Source organism: Squalius cephalus (genome assembly GCF_949319135.1).
Source record: "Squalius cephalus genome assembly, chromosome: 4".
Lineage (NCBI taxonomy): Eukaryota > Metazoa > Chordata > Actinopteri > Cypriniformes > Leuciscidae > Squalius > Squalius cephalus.
The window spans coordinates 49787312-49805697 of record NC_137125.1 but is presented as its reverse complement, the minus strand read 5'-3'; the positions used below and the strand labels follow the sequence as shown (position 1 = coordinate 49805697).

The 18386-nt window shown below is 40.4% G+C and overlaps 1 protein-coding gene across 2 annotated transcripts in view; it reads right to left on the bottom strand.

Moving 5' to 3' along the window:
* scube1 (signal peptide, CUB domain, EGF-like 1) overlaps positions 1–18386 on the bottom strand; it is a 67785-nt gene that overhangs the window by 16123 nt on the left and 33276 nt on the right. The window contains exons 7-9 of one of the 2 annotated variants that reach the window (XM_079868624.1): positions 11789–11878; positions 7228–7344; positions 285–407 (exon numbers count right to left, since the gene is read on the bottom strand). In XM_079868624.1, coding sequence (XP_079724750.1) covers positions 285–407; positions 7228–7344; positions 11789–11878 — 330 coding nt within the window. The remainder of the gene's footprint in view (positions 1–284; positions 408–7227; positions 7345–11788; positions 11879–18386) is intronic. The other variant, XM_079868625.1, reaches the window with a different exon arrangement.

The following is an 18386-nucleotide window of genomic DNA, read 5'->3' as shown; positions in this document are numbered from 1 at the left end:
TAAAGACCAAGGACTAGTTGTTTTCATGGTGAAACCTCCAAACATTTGGTATCTCTGAAAAGTCCTGAATGTGCTCTTTACAGGACACCCAGATTGTGTCATGTGACATGTATGATGTCAGAGAAATTCACTAAAATATAATGTCCACTACAGTGGACAAAAGTCTATTCTTGGGTCCCAGGAGGATATATTTTCTCCTGGATGTCATGTGCAGCCGGGGCTCCGTACCCATGTAGATCTAAAATGTTCATTTGTATTTCCACCCAGTGTGAAAAGTGACTCACCTTGACAGGTGCGCTCGTTGGTCAGGAGTTTGTGTCCTTTCTGACAGCTGCACTCAAAACTGCCCACCGTGTTCCGGCAGAAATGATCACAACCTCCATTGTTCTCCAAACACTCATCAATGTCTGCAGAGAAGAGAGAGAGATGATGAGGATGATAATGGTGAAAAACACTGATACGGGGTAGTAAAACCAGTACCACTATTCTCATAAACAGCTTTTTGGATATATAAACAATTTTCCTAAACAGGCAGCCACATACACAGCTCCACAACATCATCTTAAATATATCAGCCAACCCTGGCACGCCGTCCACAAACCCAATAAAAGCTAATCCCATCAACAAATGTGTAGGAAAACTGTGTATGTGTGGAGTTTGGGGTTTCCTCTGCAGTTATTTCAGTAGCTGTAGCAAACACACACTGGCTCAGGTTTGCTCTAATATTAACTGAACTGTGGGACAGAAAGTTTCCACTAAGCTTAAGACCACAGATACACATGCTAACTGAACACAGGGCACTAACGATGCTTTTGGGAAACGCACTCCAGATAAAAAAATTCAGATTATAAATTTTAGACTTTTGGATCCCACTGTATGAAATAGTTTACCACTTTAGAAAATGCAATTGTAAAATGTTCTAAACATATTGAATGAATCTCATTGTAAAGCTAGGATGAGCAATATGGCCTTCAATTAGGGCTATATGAAGCCTAAACATCATTTAATTGATTTGATTAACAAGACAAGGCAATTTATTTATAAAGCACAATTAAAAACAACGAGTAGTTGACCAATGTTCTGTACAATTCGTAAACATATGCAAAGAGCAAACACAAAACACACCAATATTATACAGCACATCCATCTTACTACTCACATTATATCAACAAGCTTCTAACAACTCAGCAAGTAGGGTTAGAGTTAACAGACAAACTCTTCCTGAGAGCCAATTTCCAAACTGAAGCTGTGAAAATCAAACTGTTTATCAGTTTTCTGCTGGATTTCAAATATACATAATGTTTCCCATCTCAAAATCATTTATCTCTGCTGCTCCATTTCTCCAAAAAAGATAATAAAGAGAAAGAGATCAAACGGATCGGAGAATAAGCTCTCTAGAATCTTTTGACTGATGTGCTAAATCATAATATCTACTTTTCTTGTCTCAATCTGTGTGTTTTAACATCAAACCTCTCCGTAGAGTTCAATGGTTCAGATGTCTCCAGAATCAGAAGACCTATCCTGTCTAATAAAAGCAAGTGTGAGCCTGAGCCGTGAGGTCAGTCGGTCTCCATGACCTAAAGGAAGTGCTTTATCATCTCTGACGGTTTATTTCCTGTCTACCTGTCAGATATGTGTTCAGGTCAAGATGTTCTACAGTACATAAAGCGCACATATATCATCAGAACCTTTGCATTGAAAAGATGCTTTCAGGGAGCTGGTGTATGCAGCTTGATAACCAATTTAACATCATGCGGATTCATTAACAGAATAAAAACTAATTATAGTGCAAATGACATAATGGAATGTTTAACAGTGATTTAGCATTCGCACTTCCCTAAAACACACTCTCACACACATGCACTTTTTTCCAATGGCTCCTTAGCGCAGGCAGGGGGCTAATGATATTCCACATAATGAAGTTTAATGGGACTAAATAAGCTTTGAGTTTAAGCAAACATTGGACATTTTTCACATCTGTAAATGATAAACAACTGCAGGGGCGAAGACTGAGAGGCTGAGAGGATTCATCTACATCGATTCTCGATCGGAAACCGGGAGAGTAAACACTCACACAGCAGTCAGAGACGCGCTTATAAAACAAGTGCTGCGCTAACTTGATCTGATTAGAAAGAAAGAAAGAAAGAAAGCTTGCAAGAAGAATGTGGGATCCCCATGAGCTCTGGAGCGAAGGTCTGTACTCAGAGATGTGTGTAGCCTTACCAAATATTTAGAGAAAAAAGCAATTAAAATTAATACATTTGTGGAAACATGAACCTCTACAAATAAGTCAGGACAGAGTTTTCAACAAAAGGAGCGTTTTTGCAGATTGTTTTCAGGCTGCTCACCTCAGGCTAGCTAATCTCTGAGAAATGCGCCGTTGAGCGCGCCAGTGTATTTTTTGGAGATTTAAATGGCCTGTTTTATTTGCTTTGTTCATAAAGGGATTTTGCCATGTAATAACACAGGCACTGCTTGTCCAGAGCCGCCAGGAAAAACCAGCGTGATTTCGCCCCCGACACTAAAACTCTTCGGAGCGCGTGGGGGTCCGTCGGGCCCGGTGTCATCCGAGGTGATGCCGCCTGGCTGCTATTGTGAGGATTACTGGGCTCTGTGTGTATTAATACAAATAGAGCTCGGTGTCCCGACAGAGAGAGAGAGAGAAAAAAAAGGAGAACTGATGGAGAAAACAGGCCTGCTGTATGACAGCTTGGTCTTTTCACAGTGCTGTTTGGTGACTGTGAGGACAGGTGAGCTTGCTGAAAAGACCCTAGAACATCATAAGATCCTCACTTGCATAAACATAGCCACTAGTTAAGACTGTGTCTGATCAAACAGTCTGATCAGCTAGCAATTAGTAAGGGATATCAAATTTGACCATTCTACCTATGTAACTCACATAAAAAAAAAAATGTATGCAACCAGCCGCTGGTCCACTTATCTATTTTTGCTCAAGAATCACCTGCTTAGACAAGAAGAGATTGTCTGACTAATAAAAGCAATCCATCACAGATCATATAATAGACCGTCATCTTTGTAAAATCTTGTACAGAAAACGCAGGAAAATAGTGAAAAATGTGCATAGATTTTCAGCAATCCAAAATTCAAAGACCTAACTCAAAAAAACAAAGGAGAATTTACAGTTCTTCTAACAAGCATCTAGTTGTTTTGCTCAACCAAAACTGAATGCCTTTTACATTTAAATTATACTTGCCTGGAAAACTAAAAGAAAAAAAATATCCTAATCCTATTAATTTACATAAAATAAAATAAATTGTTATTCATTTATTAGTTTACACACACATGCACGCACACACACACACACATATATATATATATATATATACACACACACAGTATATAGGCTATATGTAGACACACATAATATATATATATATTTTTTATGTGTGTCTATACTGTGTGTGTGTGTATATATATATATATATATATATATATATATATATATAATGTTATTTTTATTTTTGTTCTTATTATTATTATTATTATTAGGATAATGTAATAATAATATATAGTGTGTTCATAAATTGATATTTTAATGAATTAATTTCACACTCATTCAAATCAGTATATATTATTCCAAAGCAAAAAATAAATAAATAAAAATAATGTAGAAATAAGGCAATTCATTCCACATCTGAAACAAGTCACAGACTATGTGTGTTTATGTATGCATGTATGTCTGTATATATTTATATATAATAAAAGATATTGTCAAAACCAGACAGACTAGCACGGTTATTGCTAGTCCATCAGCTACTAGTACTAGAACTGTAACCTGGAAGACCAAATCTAAACTCCTTTCAAGCTATTTGAGTCCCAAACACAAAAGTATGCAGGCCAGCAGAGACGTGCCTGGGGTCCCATCAGCCGGACCGAGGAAACATACACACACAGACACAGATATGAGCACACGAACACAAGACAAACTGTTCACTCCCATAATTCATTTCCACCGATGACACCGTACACACACACCTTCTAATCAAACATCTGGAAACTGTTCGCAGTCATTTCAATCACTCTCTATATCCTCCCTCGCTCGCAATCTTCCCGCGTGCGACTGAGCGAGCGTCTGTCAGCGTACTGGCCAAGCTCTCCTGTCTGTCATCGCAGATGAAGGGCCTTTTATAAAATTCAGGCATTTAAACATGCCCTAAATAGTTTTTATTGAAATGATTATGTCACAGAGGCAAGATTGGGCAGCTCCCTGCAAGACCACTCACTGAGGAGGGGAAAGAAAGTGTGAGAGAAGTAAAGCGAAGATGACAGTGGAAAAATTAGGAAAGGTCACTTGTAGACATCTACACCCACATACACTTATCATAGCAGCGTGATCTCTGTGTGATGCACTTTTTTGTTTAGTCTGTGGTTAACGTTGGTATAAGCGCAGAGTCGCCTGGGTTATTACATAAGTGGCACTTGTGCCTTTTCTGTTATGCGCAACATTTACATCCCAATTACATATGAGGGCTGAACACCTATCATTATTGTGCTTTCATCTGTCCTTGCTTCCACAGGCTTAAAACTAACCGACTTAGCATCAGATAGCCTGTTAAAGATGTAAAGTTAAAGGGATAGTTTCTGTCAGCATTTACTCACCCTCATGTTGTTCCAAACCTGTATGAATTTCTTTATTCTGAACACAAAAGAATATATTTTGAAGAATGTTGGTAACCAAACAGTTGATGGACCCCATTTCACTTCCATAATATTTTTATCTCCCCATTACATTTTACATTTTTAGTGAATTTATTTTCACTAAATAAAAACCTACATTTACAGTCAGTTCAGTCATACATTTTTTGTCATTTATGGTACTTGGTATTTTATGGTTATTTTTGGAGCTTGAAGTGGTTGTTGTATGTATCCCTGGGAATCGAACCCAGGACCCTGGGGTTGCAAGCGCCAACGCTCTACTGTTTGAGCTACAGGAAAACTGTGGAAGTCAATGGGGCCCATAAACGGTTTGGTTGCCCATATTCTTTAAAATATCTTCTTTTGTGTTCAGAATAAAGAAATTCATACAGGTTTGGAACAACTTGAGGGTGAGTAACTGATGACACAGTTATCATTTTTGGGTGAACTATCCCTTTAAGTCATTTGCTTTATATTTCCATTATAATATTGCTGGAGATCACAATTATTGATGGAAATGGAAATGCATGGGATATTACATATGTGACACATGTTTGTATATTTCTGTATAAATTAGTATTACCATATAAATACCTTGATTCACTGTAAATAAAATAATAAATTGTATACATTTATTTTAATTAAAAATATATTTTTTAAAAATGAAATTTATATCTTCAATTATTTAACAAATTAAATAAAAAAAATATATAAATACAAATACTGGCCCATAATGCTGTGAGGGAGCGCCGTATCAAATTAGATGGTCACTACTGAGCTCTATTAAGCCTGTTAGGGGCGTGTCCTATATCTCCAGCCAATCAGCTTTAAGTCAGAGGCTTCAGACCATCCTCTCATATGTTGATACCGATGATCAAAAGAAGCTCTATAATCACTGCTTACTTACACTTGCTCCCTAACTGAACAGAGACGTCTAGAGATCTAGCATTCACAGCTAGAGTCTAATGTAACATCCTTGTTCTTATTTACTAAAGAGCTTGATTACAAGCTATTTTTACAGAGTTCACTAACAGGCAGTAATAAGTGGTCACTGGCACAGCACACCTGTGATAATTGACCCAAAAGTATGTGTGTGAGTGCATGAGTGCGTGCGTGATAAATGGCGTGTCAGTGAGCAGATCTAAGACCTTGTGCTGGATTTATGAAGGCAGACCCTGAGGCGGGCCTAATTATTTGGGCGGGTCACAGCCAAACCAGACCAACATCCATCTTATCATACGAACACAGAGGTACCCAAAACACCCCTTTAAAGCCATCCCACTAAAACTCATCAAAAAGTACACTTTGTTGAATGTTGACAAAGTTTCCCTGGTTTAAACCAGCTTAAAATGGTTTGCTGGTCTTACCTGGTCTCCCAGTTGGTTTTAAAGAGGTTTCAGCCACTTATCAGCGGGTCAGGTAAAGACAAGCTTGACCATGTTGGGACACCATCATAAACCAGCTTAAAAACATGCAAACCAGCTCAGGCAGATTTCACCAGAGTTTTTTTCTTTCAAGCAAGTATAGCAGATTTTTTTTGCATAATTGCATAAATTAACATTTCTACTAAACAGTATTGATGACTCTTATTGCACAGAGGGGTGTATGCATATTTTTGTCCAATCAAATGCTTGCTTTCAGTAGCAGATCATGCTCTCGGCTGTGATGCAAACTAAAGCATATTTATTAACAACAACAATAAAAAAGCCCTTCAATATGTCCTGTTTCAACAGGAAACACATCTCTAAAAGAAGAAAAGAAAGGTCTTTAGAGGTCTTCAAACCTCAGGATGGCGCTCTGCATGTGTGTTTATATGTGTGTGTGGTTTTGTATGACATCCTCACTAATCAAACAGTGGTTGGTTTGTGGAGGCGTCTCGCTGTACAGCGCAGATGGGGCTGTTTTAGGCACATACGTGCTACATTCTCGTCCTTCTTGAAGAAACGGTCACATGACCACACCTCATCAGTATGGCAACCTCCCAGGGAAATGACAAGAAGAAAAAACTGCCAATTTCAGACACATTCTAGTGGAGTGACCCACAGGTGCCCATTCACACACTCGTTCATCAAATTAAGGAAGAACAGGAAGCGATTAATCTCTAAGTGTGCAGGTCTCCTGGACCGTAGTATGGTCAGTGAGTTCTTGAGTGTGTTTGTTTATAGAGAACCCACCATCATCCCATGCCAAGATCACTACGCGGCAGTTTTACTTTGAAACCCCTGGTCATTGACGTCAAAGCTGGAATTTCGGAAGGAGAAATGCTTCGCAGCCAAAGCAACAACAACACGGCCATCACCGACCCATTCCACACGACAGGACAAACGGACGTAAAGCCAGTTGGTCTTGGCTTGGGATCACACACCCCCACACATCCGCCGATACCTGACCATTTTGAGCAAAAGAATTCATCTAATAACGTGTCTCCAATTTAATCCGAGCCTTGCAGTCTAAATACAGGAAATCTCAAATTGTTCCCTGACATTCAGAAGCACACAGAGGGAGGAAATCAGGACATGCTCCTTGCAACTTTAAACAAGTCATATACAAACAACACGCATCTACACTGACCTTTGCAGGTCTTGCCGTCGGGTTGAAGGGTGAAGCCCACGGGACAACTGCAGCGCACCCCGGTGGCCGTGTCCTTGCAGGTGCGATCGCAACCTCCATTGTTCACCGCACAGGTCTCTGGGTAAATAAACACACGGGATGGGACAGACAGAGGAAGTAAGGGAGCATAAACACAATTAGAAATCAATTTTCAACAGTTTTTGAAAGTCACTAGACAGTGTTGACTAAGAACTAAGTGAGGATGTGCAGTCGTTTTGAGAGCTAGGCTTGACCGCAACTATTTTTGGGGAAAGGTGCATGTAAATAATGAATCCCAATGGATGCAGTTGGTAGGTTAAAAGGAATCACAAAACTAATACAGCACTTTGCCCTCGAACTTAGTAGGATGACAAGGTTCGTGACAGACATGAAACAAATACTTCATGAAAAAAGCTGGATTTTAAATTCTTTTTGATAACACCATCCCTCTGCCCTTCCTTAAGCCAAAGATAAAGACTTCCTTGGCTACTTAGTCAGTCAAAATGTGAGATAAAAAAGACAAACAAAAGGAAAGAGTTGTGATTTTTTTTCCCCTGGGGATAAAGTTAATAGAAGGGAAATCAGAAAACGGACAGCGTTTCTGAAGGTGGAGGGTGGAAAGCGGAGGGTTAGTCTTGTCACATGACTGTGGAGAGAAAGTCAAAATAAGCAGTTAAACTGGAAAACATTGTGTTTTACTTGCATTCAGATGCACATGGGCCAAAGACTGCTATGGAGGCATGAATATGAACATGTTTTGATTATTAAAACTTAAAATGAAATATTTTAAGACTTAATATTAAAACACTCAGAGAGTTCCATCTTATATGTGATGCCATCACACATTCATTGAGTTCAAATATGAAACATTGCTTTATTGATCATTTTATGCAACAATAAAAAAAAGTAACATATTTGGGTCTCACTTTATTTTAAGGTGACGTTGTTACACATTAGTACATGTACTTACTATAGTAATAACAGTAAATGATACATTACAAGTAACTAACCCTAAAACAAAACTCTTACCGTAACTCTACAGTGAGTGCATGTAGTTTGACTTATTTGAGTAAGTACAATGTAACTACGTCACCTTAAAATAAAGTGTAACAACAGTGTGACACTTTAAAGTTTTGTCAGTTGCTCCGCCCACTGTGAAATCTCATTGGTCCAAACTCTCATTCCACATAACTATATTAAACATCAGACATGTTCTGATTGGACCATACCCACATAATCACACCTGGTTAGTACACTGTGTCTGATTCTCCAGGTCACGTTGGAAGCCAAGATGTCCATTTGGGAACAGTTACGGGATCTTTGAGCCATCATGTTAGCCATCAAAGACAAAGACCCAAAGGCAATTTGGTTGAGGACACAAAAGAGTAAAGGCGTAGAAGATCTTCATCTTCAACAGCACGTTTTTTTCTTCTGTGGGATGGGGAGTGGGTGAAGTGGCTTTCAGTTAATGATTTATTAAGCATGTCAAAGTCCCTGTTATTAGAGTTTTATGCTATGGGCTTTTCAACTGCTCCAAGAACAGCTGGACCGTCTTTTGCCCAGGGACATGTACATGGGATGTGCGTACACACAAAATAGGGTTTGATTAAGTTAGCTGTGAATGACTACACCAAATACCGGCACCAAAAGTTCTCGAAAAGGGGTGTGGTAACTCTAAATGGCCGTGCCTTTCTGATTGATGGATCTGTATGTTTATATATACGTATATCACTCCACAACGAAAGATGAAGATTCCTCAGACATCATGATCGGGTTTCCCGGCTCCTTTTGGCGAATGGCCAGTTAAAACTAAAAGCCCACGGATGACTGGAGAGATTTTGACTGAACGTCCCAGTGCTGAAAAGAAGCCCTTCTTTGGGAGGTGAAGGAAACCACACAGACCTTCCACACATCTAGAGCTTTGGTGCCTACAACAACTTTCAGATGAAGTCTAGACTTGAGCCGAGAGACAGCTGCCCAGAGGTGTGTGACATTTATTTGGATCACGCTCCAGAGGTCAACGAATCAGAGATCAGGCCCTTTTCCACATGTGCCCAACACATGGCAGTTTTCTTTAGATCAAATTCCTTCAATTCCCCCCTTTCTGCTAAGTGACCACCTTTTTAAAACACCTATTTGTGTTCTGTGTCTTGCTTTCTCTTCTTCTTCTTCTCCAGTCTCTGGGTTTCCCATCATGCCTAGGTACAATAGCAGCTTTCTTTCTGACACCGACTTTCCAGTTTAATATGTCAGGATCGGTCACATCCTGGTGCTGTTGGCCTCAGCTGTGACAGGAGGGCAGGATGAAGCGGGAACACCGAGTGTCAAATCTAGCGTTCTCCTGTGGCTCCTGTGTGATAGAACACACACACTTGCACAAACACTCACATGCAAAGCCAAGCTACTTGTGTGAATCTGTCATAATAACGGGCCCATTTGTGCATTATGAAACTTGGAATATGATCTTAGACGGGTGAAATAATGAGGTCAGTGAGTAAGATGGTGATGACATCACATGTGACTCTCAAAACCCTTCACAATCTCTCCATACAGTTCATGGTTTGATCTAGTGTGCATACACGTCAAAAAGTGCTACAGTTTGTGAATATGTGTATCGGGAAAAAATTGAATGAAATCTCAACTCACGGGGGGAAGCAAACTCAAACTGAAATGAGGTAGAAACAGAGGAGGGTTAACATTGGGTCTTTCTTCAATGCAGCTACTACAGGGAGGAGAAAGTAATTCATAAACCAAAGACACTATTTCAGAAATGATCAAAGAATCAAGAAGGTGATAAAGGGTGAAAAATCTCTGTGTCGTCAGGTTCCTGGGTGTACCTAAAATTGTCAAAAGCAATCAGTAGTGAGAGATGTATGAACTGAAAACTGGACTGAGTATACTTTGGCTAAATCGTTTTTAACCTGATAGAATTAAATGTAATTCACATTGATAAGTTTTAAATGGAGTTGGGTTTTTTGTCACAAACATAACTTATTTTTAAGTTATAATAATAATTTGAAAACATACTTATATTCTTTAGCCACAACCAAAAAACAACCAAAAAAAAACTTCAATAAAGGTGTCTGGTCTGTCCTCACAAATATTTTACAGTATACTTTACAGTTGTTTTTTTTGCCATACAAAGGCAGATCTGTTGTCTGTCTGACAACATCTTGGACTTGGTTCATGAATTCAAGGATAAATATTTAAATGGCTGATATATTTCTGAAGTTCGAGTCTGTGTGAGTTATCTTCTCTCTCTTAGGAGAGCTAACTGAAGCAGATGGACTGGAAACTAAAACTTTATTCTGCATTTCTTTTCCGCACCTTGAAACTATCATTCCCCCATTAAAGACACATTAAAGTCAACACAAAATCAAAAACGACCCTATTTACTTTCAGAATCTGGTCTTATGTGAACGATTCATCAATGCACACTATCGTTAAAATAAAAAGATTATTTCAGATTATTCCAATAGAAACACTTGCTTTGCCTCTACAACTTTCTTTTCAGTCAAATGGTCAAGAAATTCACCCATATATGGGCAAAAGTCTAATTTTTTCATTGACAATCATTCGGAAGTAACAAGGTATTACATTTTTGCAAATATTTCTCATTTATATGTTGCTTGCAAAAAAAACTTCCGAATGATTGTGTATATTTCTTTCTTTTTGTGTCCATTTTGGTATGTAACACCCATTTTCTCATGACCAGTCAAAATCAAACCCTACATTTTTCTCATTGAATCTTGCTCAATTGGAAACAACGTTGCATTACGAAAGTAAAACAGGTTTGGCATTTCATGTTGACTTTAAAAGAGGGGGAGCATTGAAAATAAAAACATTTCTAATGGTGAGAAAATTTACAGACACTACGTTTATGGAGAACAGATGACAGAAGATAAATGAGGGCAGATGATAAATGCCGATATTTAATTTTTAAGAACACATACTATTAATAGAGCGCAAAAATGATGTCAGGCATCTTCAGCGGTGGTTCACCACAGCCCACAGCCTCCTATGATGTGGAAACCCTCTGGACCAACTCTCATGTCATTCTTCCTCCATAAAATTATCTGGCCATTATTTGTTCAGTATTCAGCCCACAAATGTTCCTCCAGTTCAACTAATCACTGTCTAAAATTACAACTAACGTTGAAGTCATACAGTGAAATGTTCGACTGGAAAAGCGGGGATTGGTTTATCATCCAGTGTAGAGCAATCCAGTGTTGTTTTTTGTTTCCGTCTTTGGAAATGGGAGTGGATGGAAGCGGTCAGTTGTTAGTTGTGTTGTTTTTGTCAAAGAGAAGAGGCGGCGGCGTTGAAGACAGTTTAAGGAGAGTGCAAAAGGAACCTTGTCATGTTTGAAGGGACATTTCTCTAATTTGTAGGAGGGTCAGACACAGAAATATCGAACGAGTGACCTCAGGGGGAAGGGCAAAGGAAAGGAAAGCAACTCAAACAAACTAAAGGACAGAAAGAAACGAGGGGGTAGAAGCACAAGCGCCATGGCAACACATAGAAAGAGGAAGAAAAGAGTTACCCATAAGTAGACGACGTTTCACCCGCTTGTCCACATCAGCTACTGACGTGGTATTGAATTCAGAGCTCTCAATTGCAGCCTCATCTTTCTCTAAAACACAAGTGACAGGGGACAAACAGGGAGGAGTAGGTTAATGTGCAGCCCAATGTCCATCGCCCGCACAGACAGCCCCGCTACAGGCCGACCCGCCTCTGGCGACACGTGGACGCCTGGACGCGGGCTGCCTGACCACCTTGGCGTTTGAGCCCAAACCAAAGCCAAGAGGCGTAAAGCCATGAAGAAGCGCAAATAACCCTGTTAGAGTGTTAATCACATGAACAAACAGATAAATAAAAGAATATCAAGATCTCCCGAAATAGGGGGGAAACGAACATGGGGACGTGGGAGGAGCTTAACAAAAGGGGGACAGGGATTGGACGGGAGGGGCAGAGATTGACAATAAGACGCTGTTTCCGTTGTAGTTCGTCTTCCATATCAAACAGCCACTTGTTTACCGCAGTAATAGAGAGGACGAGCAGTGGAGGAGGGAGAGAGAGAGAGAGACAAGGGATACAGAGAAAGAAGAAGGGGAAGGATGGATACAAGTCAAAAGACAAACTGCATGATAATGAGATGATGACAAAACAGGACACAAAAAAAAAACACTCCGTGACAAAGATAGAGCTGAAAGGAAGATGACAAGAGAAGGATGGAGGTCTCATGGTGGGGTCCATGAGAGGAAGGTGGGACATGCCGAGAGGTGGATGAATGACAGAGTCTGGGGCAGCGCTGGTTGCCTGTTTGTCTATGGAACACATTACAACTGGCTTGGACAGTCGAGTAAATGCAGAAAACCACTTTCCGAGCGTAGGGAATTGCCAGGCGAGTGTTGTGAGGAGGGTAATGGCTTCTGAGCATGCAGATACAAGCACAGAATTGGTGTTAGAGAGGAAGGGGCAGGGTTCTGGGACAAAAGGAGCCAATCCTGAATGGGTGGAGGGCCAATCAGGGTGTGGATGCTTGCCTTAAAGGGACAGTTCACCTAAAAATTACAGTTCTGTCATCATTTGCTTAACCTCAATGCATTTGTGTTCAAATATGGTGTGTCAAAATGCCATATTTGATGATGTGCCGTATTTTAATGTACAAAGTAAAAATTTAGACTGGCAACTAGTTTTATGGAGCTTGTTAGTCATTTTTGGAGCTTGACTGCATTTATCCCCATTTACTTTCATTGGAATAAAAAATCAGCATGAACGTTCTTCATAACATCTCCTTTTGTGTTACACACAAGAAAGACATACAGGTTTTGAATGACATGAGGCTAAGTAAATGATTTTTTATATTTGGGTGAACACTCCCTTTAACATCAGGCACTGAAAGTATGTTTGTCCTCCCCTCTTTAGTCACTGGAGGACACTAGAAAAACATTGAATGTGCGTGTTTACATAAATCTGTCTATTTCTGTGTTTATGATTTGCATGTATACAGACTTGGCTCTGACTGGCCTCTTTAGAGGACTCCACCAATCAGAGGTTGGAGTGAGTGCGATGTCACAGAGAAATTAAATAAATAAATAAATAAGCAAAGGAGAAAATAATCAATAATCCACTACCTCTAATGTGACTACAGTAACCATAAAAAGCACAGGGGTTACTATTAATGTTTTTAACCAATAAAGAAGGAAAAACAATGAAAAAGAACGATATTTCACACGGACAAAATCATGCAGGCGAATGACAGCGCGTGCGTTAGTGTGAGAGGACAGGAAGTGAGCTGATAAGAGTAAAAGAAGAAAGCGATAGTGCAGGGCAACAGGAAAACATGCAACTGGCATGAGGAGGAGAGAAGGACGCTCTAAATGAAAAAAGAGTGACAGATGAGAGTGGAGAGGAGGCCAGTTAGGCATTGTTTAGTGACTCTTTTTATTCAGGGTTGCAGACAGGGTTGGTTCATGCTTGTTGTGGGGGACAAGAACGAGAAGATGCCATTGGCTGGCTGATTTCAGAGAGGTCAGGCAGGGGGCGGGACTGGTGTACAGATTGGCTGGTCAGAGGGGATGTTGTTTTCTGATTGGTGGGGGCTCTCCCGTTGATCAGGCTGCAATTGAGAGGTGTGTTTAACCCGTTTTACACTTTCTTTCTTGCATTCGTTAGTAGATTTGCTTATAAACCACTTTATTCCAGTCAGAATCACTCTTTAAATTGCAGACAAGACAGGCAATCAGTAACTTTCACCAGAGAAGCAGGAGGAAGAGCAGGGACACGCCACACACAGGAGCGAAAGGGGGATCCTAAAGGAGCGCTAAACACAGTGAAAGACCAGACCCACACAGCACAGCTAGACACACAGACCACAGCGAGGGTCCAGAGAGACAGACAGAGAGAAGAGGAAGAAAGGAGGAGGGAGACAGGGATGAGGTGGGAGCAGTCTCTACACTCCTCGTCTGGTCCCCGCGGCCGTTTGGTGTAGCTCCGTGGAGGCTGGAAAGGAAGAGTTGATTGAGTTTGATGGGATAGAGTTTGGCTCCGGGCTCTAAGCTGCCAGAGAGAGGCGAACCAATCCAGTGTACGGCAATCAGCAGGTACAACAAAACAAACTTTTGCGTTTATGTTTCTGTGGTCAGGGGAAATGTGTGTGTACTGTGTCAGTTGACAGTGTAACGCAAAACATGATCGGTCAGGACACAATCATACAAAATAAAGCTGCTTAACAGTTTCATATTCATTTAAATGATGGTAAATGATAACATTTAAAGGGATAGTTCGCCAAAAAATCTATATTGTGTCATTTACTCACACTCTTGTCATTTCTTAATGACATTCTTCAGAAAAGAAGAAATGACTTTCTTCAGAAAACTAAAGAAGACATATATTTTTTAAAGTATATTTTCTTCTCATACAATAAAAGCCAATGGGGTCTAAAACAAAAACATTCTTCAAAATATCTTATAGGTTTGTAATGACATGATGGTAAGTAAAGGAGAACTAAATTTTGGGGTGAACTACCCCTATAAATGTGTACTTCATTAAAACATTTTGCACAAAATCTACAGTAGCATAAGAAAAAATTGTTTCAACTGAATGATTTGAGTTCATCTTATGTAGTTGTACATTAAAGACAAAAGTTTCTGTTTTCTACACAAAGTGGGTCACCTCATGAGCACCGCCATTTTGAGATCACAATGACAAGCCGAAAAGTATTTATTTTACCTTGGTAAACTACCTGTTATTGGACATTTTAGATTGCAAACAAATCAACCATGTATGACTATAAATGATAAGCTTATGCATCCATGCCACGATTCCAAAACGACTTTCCAAACGAGATTGGCACAACATTAGAAAATTGCCCCTTTAAAGGCACAATATGAACGATTTTTGCATTAAAATATCCGAAAACCACTAGCAGTGTTATATATTTTGTTCACTTGTGTAAATACATTATCCCAAATGTTTCCAACAATGTTTAAATCTAGAGAAATTCGCAAGTTTAACGTCCCGTGTCATTGTGTCGCCTGCCAATGGCGCCATGTCCGCGTTATCCCCGGTTTCTGCTTTTACTGCCGTAGAAAACATGGAAACACAGTGATTCTCATAAATAAATGCGGAAGTAGTTGCTGTAGCGTCTACTCGTTTAGCACGCCACTCTGTTGTTGTTTCGCACAGTCGATTATTCATTATCATTTGCAGCAGGTTCTGTCGCCAAAGAAAACTCCAAGAAACGTGAACACATGGGTGAATCAAATGACCCAAGAAGAGTTTGGGACAAGAGGAGAAATAAAACAAGGATCAGTATCGGCGTGGCATTTCCTAGATGGAGAGAGCTTCGCGATAAACTTCGACTGGACAGAGATGCTGATCTTTCATGTGTTTTATTAGGTGAGCAACTGTTTGGATAACTTTTACCAACAGAAAACATCGGCAGTGGAGGTGAAGACGACAACTCCCATCATTCCACGCTACTTCACTTTCCCGTCATAGAGACAGAGCGCATTTAGGCCACGCCCACACCCAGGGGGAAAACAAACCAACTGTCCCCATTGACTTTGCATTGCGAGAGGCTGCCTCCTTGTCATTTCTTGCTTCTAACAAAAGACAGAAAAATGCCTAAAAGCTGCTGTGTGACAAGGTGTACAGCAAACAAGCTAAAAAAACCCAGAAATAAGTTTTTATAAGCTCTCGACCCCAAAAAACGAGTGTTTAGGACATAAAAGTGGATACAGGCAGTTGAGACAGAGCGTCACGTGTCTCATTCCTCTGAGAACTAACGTACGCCCGCTGGAGGAGACCGTAATCGGCAAAACAGGATAGTTTATCTTACAGAAATATAATATATAAAGCTGACATTTGGATATTTGACTCACCAGTGACCAAATGTTTAACTTACTGCACACGTAGTGTATTTTTAGTGCATACTGAGTGTCAGGATCCCACAATTTACCCATTCGTTCCAGCCTGTATCCACTTTTATGTCCTCAAACGCTCGTTTTTTGGGGTCGAGAGCTTATGAAAACTTATTTCTGGGTTCCTTAGCTTGTTTGCTGTACACCTTGTCACACAGCAGCTTTTAGGCATTATTCTGTCTTTTCTTAGAAGCAAGAAATGACAAGGAGGCAGCCTCTCGCAATGCAAAGTCAATGGGGACAGTTGGTTTGTTTTCCCCCTGGGTGGGCGTGGTCTTCAGATTATGACGCGTTGCGCTCTGTCTCTATTCCACGCTACTACAGCATTATTAAGCTACGCCTTTGTTATTGTTTTGAATATGCGACCTCTAGCTGCAAAAAATTACATACCGTGCCTTTAAATGTGCCTGTGCCTGACGTCACTACAGCCACTGGAATTTCTTGGCCTGGGTGTGAGGATCTGATTGGCCACACCGCAGTGCGGTAAAACTCATGTAACATGGAGTGTAAATGTGTTTCCTGTGCGCTTCACATGACTGATGACCCTTCACTGGCTCACAAGCCCATGTGAGCCCACTAAACCCACCTGCCAACTACAAAGTCTCTATCCCCACATTTACAACGTTTCAGTCCCAGTTCATGTGCATACACCCTGTCTGGAAGGTTTTACGCTTACGCACACCTTGAGTAATGATACCAACGGATCTAAATGTTAAATTTAGGGTATATGTACTCTCGTAACTGAAAGAAACTTTGTATCGGCTAATGCTGTGGTAGCTGGCCTTCAGTTGGAGGAGTTTGAGGAGACAGCAAAGACTCTTGAGAGCCAAATGACATAAAAAAAAAGATGCTCTTTGGAAGGTTTTCCTTAACTCAAGCACACATGCTGGCATAACAGATTGTAAAAGCCGGTCAAACATTGCAGAGGCCATGAGGTTCACCCTAAGAAAACAAGCATAAAAATGAAACTTACCTGCAGCGGTTCATTTGTCTTCCCGAATTTCAAAAAGAAAGAGTGAGTTGAGAAAGAAAGAAAAACCTTTTTCTTCTTCATTTCTGAAGTATTGCCCCTGGATGCAGCCATACCCGCATGGCGTATAAAGTTTTCCCTTTCGGCAAATATGGCAGAACTCCATGTGCCGACTGGTTGGCTTTTCCACCATTATCAGAATGATGAATGTGTTTTGCACACGGAGAGTTCAGCGATGAAATTTCCATCATCAAGCACATCTTCCCAAACCGACACAAGCACACACATCTCTCTCTCACCCAACCCACCCTTTTCTCTGACTTATGCACGTTTGCTAGAGCAAGATACATCAGAAGTCTCATTTTCTGCCCTAATAGTCACACAGAGCTGCGTGTGTGTGAGAGAATGAGAGCATGAAAGCCAGAAGAGAAGATGAATGACCAAATTAGCTGTGTCACTCCCCGAGTGTCACAGCTAATGGGCTTTTCCATCATTGAATTAGCCACTAACTGCTAAAGCAAGCACTGGAAATTACCGCCATTCCTGTACCACAAGGATTTAATGCTTTCATGGGCTGAGGTTTGCAGATGAGAAACATGAGTTTTCTTTTCCTGTCGTTATCACTGACGTCAAACCAATAAATGCATTATTGTAGCCCTTAATTGTTTTGGCCAAATATACACTTCTATTTTCCACATAATGAAAGTGTCTGTCAAGCTACAAAATATGCAAAAAAGTAGGGATGCACAGCTAACAAAATACTGGCTGATTACACTTCACTTCACTTTCAAATATGGAGCATTAACCCCACACCAAGATCACATCAGATTCATTTGTGAACACAAATGTGATTTGAGACTATTGTGCAAATAGCACTATGGTGCTTCTCTGTTTGTAGCTCAACAGCTTCCAATTATTTTCATTGTATGGAAAAGAGACGTGCAAATCTCCTTTTGTGTTCCACGGAAGACAGAAAGTCATACGGGTTTGGCACAATATGAGGGTGAGTAAATGATGACAGAATTTTCATCTTTGAGCAAACAATCCCTTTAAAGTTTTGCTTCATGAGGGGAGGACGCTACAATTGACATGCATACGTTTATAGATCCCTGAACCGCAAGGAAGCAGTTCGTTCCTGGATGCCACATGGGCAGGAGTGTGGGGTGTTCGTCTCTGAGACGTGAGGCCAATCTTTGGGGTTCGCCGTGCCAGAACCCAATGCACTCTCTGACCGCAGTGTACCG